The 2,500-nt window shown below is 36.6% G+C and overlaps 1 protein-coding gene across 1 annotated transcript in view; it reads left to right on the top strand.

Annotated features, from left to right (window-relative positions):
* The window catches only part of LOC113825478 (ras-responsive element-binding protein 1), a 23,468-nt gene extending 22,249 nt beyond the window's left edge, over positions 1–1,219 (top strand). Inside the window, exons 3-4 of the mRNA XM_070115353.1 lie at positions 1–134; positions 345–1,219. The exon at positions 1–134 is cut by the window's left edge and continues 2,101 nt beyond it. Coding sequence (XP_069971454.1) covers positions 1–134; positions 345–740 — 530 coding nt within the window. The 3' untranslated portion in view covers positions 741–1,219. The remainder of the gene's footprint in view (positions 135–344) is intronic.
* Positions 1,220–2,500: the final 1,281 nt, after the last annotated feature.

Raw genomic sequence — 2,500 nt, forward strand, 5'->3', positions numbered from 1 at the left:
CGGTGGCAGAAACTCAGCCTCAAGATCCACCACAGCCAGAAGAAGGTCCAGGGAAGGAAGAGACATCCGAAGGCGAGAGGAAAGCGGAGTTGGCCAAGGACGAGAATTGCAGCAATGCAGCGTCGGCTGCAAATGTAAGTATTTTACTGGAGGCGTGTCCTTGGCTCACCAAGTGTTTTGGAAAAACAATCAAAACCTGAGCTTGAGACTGTGCACCCTTTTCTCCATTTGTGTATTTTTAAGGAATCTGTGAATACACTCCTCTAATAGTTTCCATGCACCATTGGACTTTTTTTTGACAATCATGTCCGCCATAATAACATCCCTTCTTTTTCTCTATCCAGACCAATAAGACTCGCGGGAGGCCCAAGAAGACCTTCAGATGCCCCGTGTGCAGGATGATGTTCCAGAATCCCTCTTCGCTGTTGATGCACCAGCGACAGCACACAGGGGAACGTCCGAGGTACTGCTCCTCCTGCAGCTTCCGGAGCGAGTCCCTGACAACACTCAAAAGCCACGTCAAGAGGAAGCACAGAAGGCTCCTACAGGATTGCGAGAAGGTGTGCCACCCAGCGCCCGAAGTCGAACCCAACAGCTTGAGCAAGAAGAAGAAGAAGGACAAAAAGGAAGAAGATAGAAAAGAGGAGGTGAACCCCCCGGAGACAGAAAAATTGGAGAATATGGAGCAGGGCGCCAATGAGGGTAAAAATCCCGACCAAACTGAAAACCCAAAGACATGAAAAAGTGCCTTGCATAAAGAACCAGTGATACCAGACATTACTTTATTTGTTTGTTTTTGTTTATTTTTTTAGAGGGGGAATAACTGCAAAAATTACAATCATATGTTTAAAAATGATGCATTTTTTCATCCCTTTCGTATTTAGAAAAACTATTTGACTTTATGTTACATGTTTGATGATGAAAAAAAAAGTGTTTAACCCAAAAACTTATATTTTCCTCTCTTTAATCGGAAAAATAATTGTCTTTATGTAGGATGTTCTAGAAAGAAGAAAAGAATGAATTTACCCCAAAAGCGCATTTTTTCCTCTTGTAATCGAAAAAAATGTAAATGTCTTTAAGTTGCATGTTTTATGATTTTTTTTTTTTAACTTAATCCTAAAAAAAAAATTATCCTAATTAAAATTTGTATTTGTTTTCATACAGTGAACATTTTCTTCCTGTGCAACAAATTTTACCTAGCTTGTACTTCATAAATTAATTGAATAACTAACTTGTCTCATTATCATTATATATATATATATATATATATATATATATATATATATATATATATATATATATATATATATATATATATATATGTTTACATATACAGTATGACTATAATATATATATATATATATATATATATATATATATATATATATATATATATATATATATATATATATATATATATATTTTCTTATATATATATATATATATATATATTTATATATATATATATATATATATATATATATATATATATATATATATATATATATTATATATATATATACACACACACAGGAGGCGGGTCTTCCATGGTGGCGGCAATCTGATTGGCCATCCCGTGTGCCCCCCCACCCCCCACCCCCCAAAAAAAAGTCATTGGCCCTATACATATTAATATATGATATTTATCTATAAATAACATATAATACACAGCAAGATGAAAACATAAACAATGTGTAACTGTATAATATAAGTCCTGAAGTGGGCAGTCTTAATTTTTGTTTCTTTTGGGCGGCCTCCCCCCCCCCCCATATATTGTTACCCCCCTATGCCCCCCACCAGAAAATTACCTGGACCCGCCCCTGCACACACTCAAAAGGAATGAAATAAAAGACCTACTAAAGAATAAGACACGACCAAAGCAGAGGGACCAGATGAAATTTCTAACTGGGTTTTCAGGGAATAGTATTCCTTTGTTGCTGATATTCCAAAATTCAGTGAGATAAGGTAACCTACCAAAAAGTTGGGAACTCGCTAGTGTTACGCCCTTATATAAGAGCGGCGACAAACAACAAAACCCACTAAACTATAGACCAGTTTCATTAACTAGTATAGTGTGCAAGCTGCTAGGAAGGATAATTAGGAAACAAAGGGTTGAAATACTTGAAAAACACGAAATGATATTAAATAAACAATTTGGTTTTAGAAAAGGAAGGTCTTGGTAACAAATGGGCTCTGTTTTTTTGTGATAGAGAATGAAATATTACAAGAAAGAGACGGCTGGGTGGATTGTGTGTACTTGGACTTCAAAAAGGCTTTCGATAAGGTGTCTCACAGAAGACTACTATGGAATTTGAGCGCCTAGGTGGAGTGGAAGGCAAACTACTCACAGGTGAGCACAGTAATTAGAGGGAAGCATTTTACATAGCGACGACTAACCCGCGGAGTGCCTCAAGGATCGGTGGCGTCAAAGATATAGGGTCGACCATAAGCCCAGGTAGTTATCTAAATATGTTTGCAGATGACGCGAAGATACAGAAAA

This window comes from Penaeus vannamei, chromosome 37 (assembly GCF_042767895.1).
Source record: "Penaeus vannamei isolate JL-2024 chromosome 37, ASM4276789v1, whole genome shotgun sequence".
NCBI classification, from domain to species: Eukaryota; Metazoa; Arthropoda; class Malacostraca; order Decapoda; family Penaeidae; genus Penaeus; species Penaeus vannamei.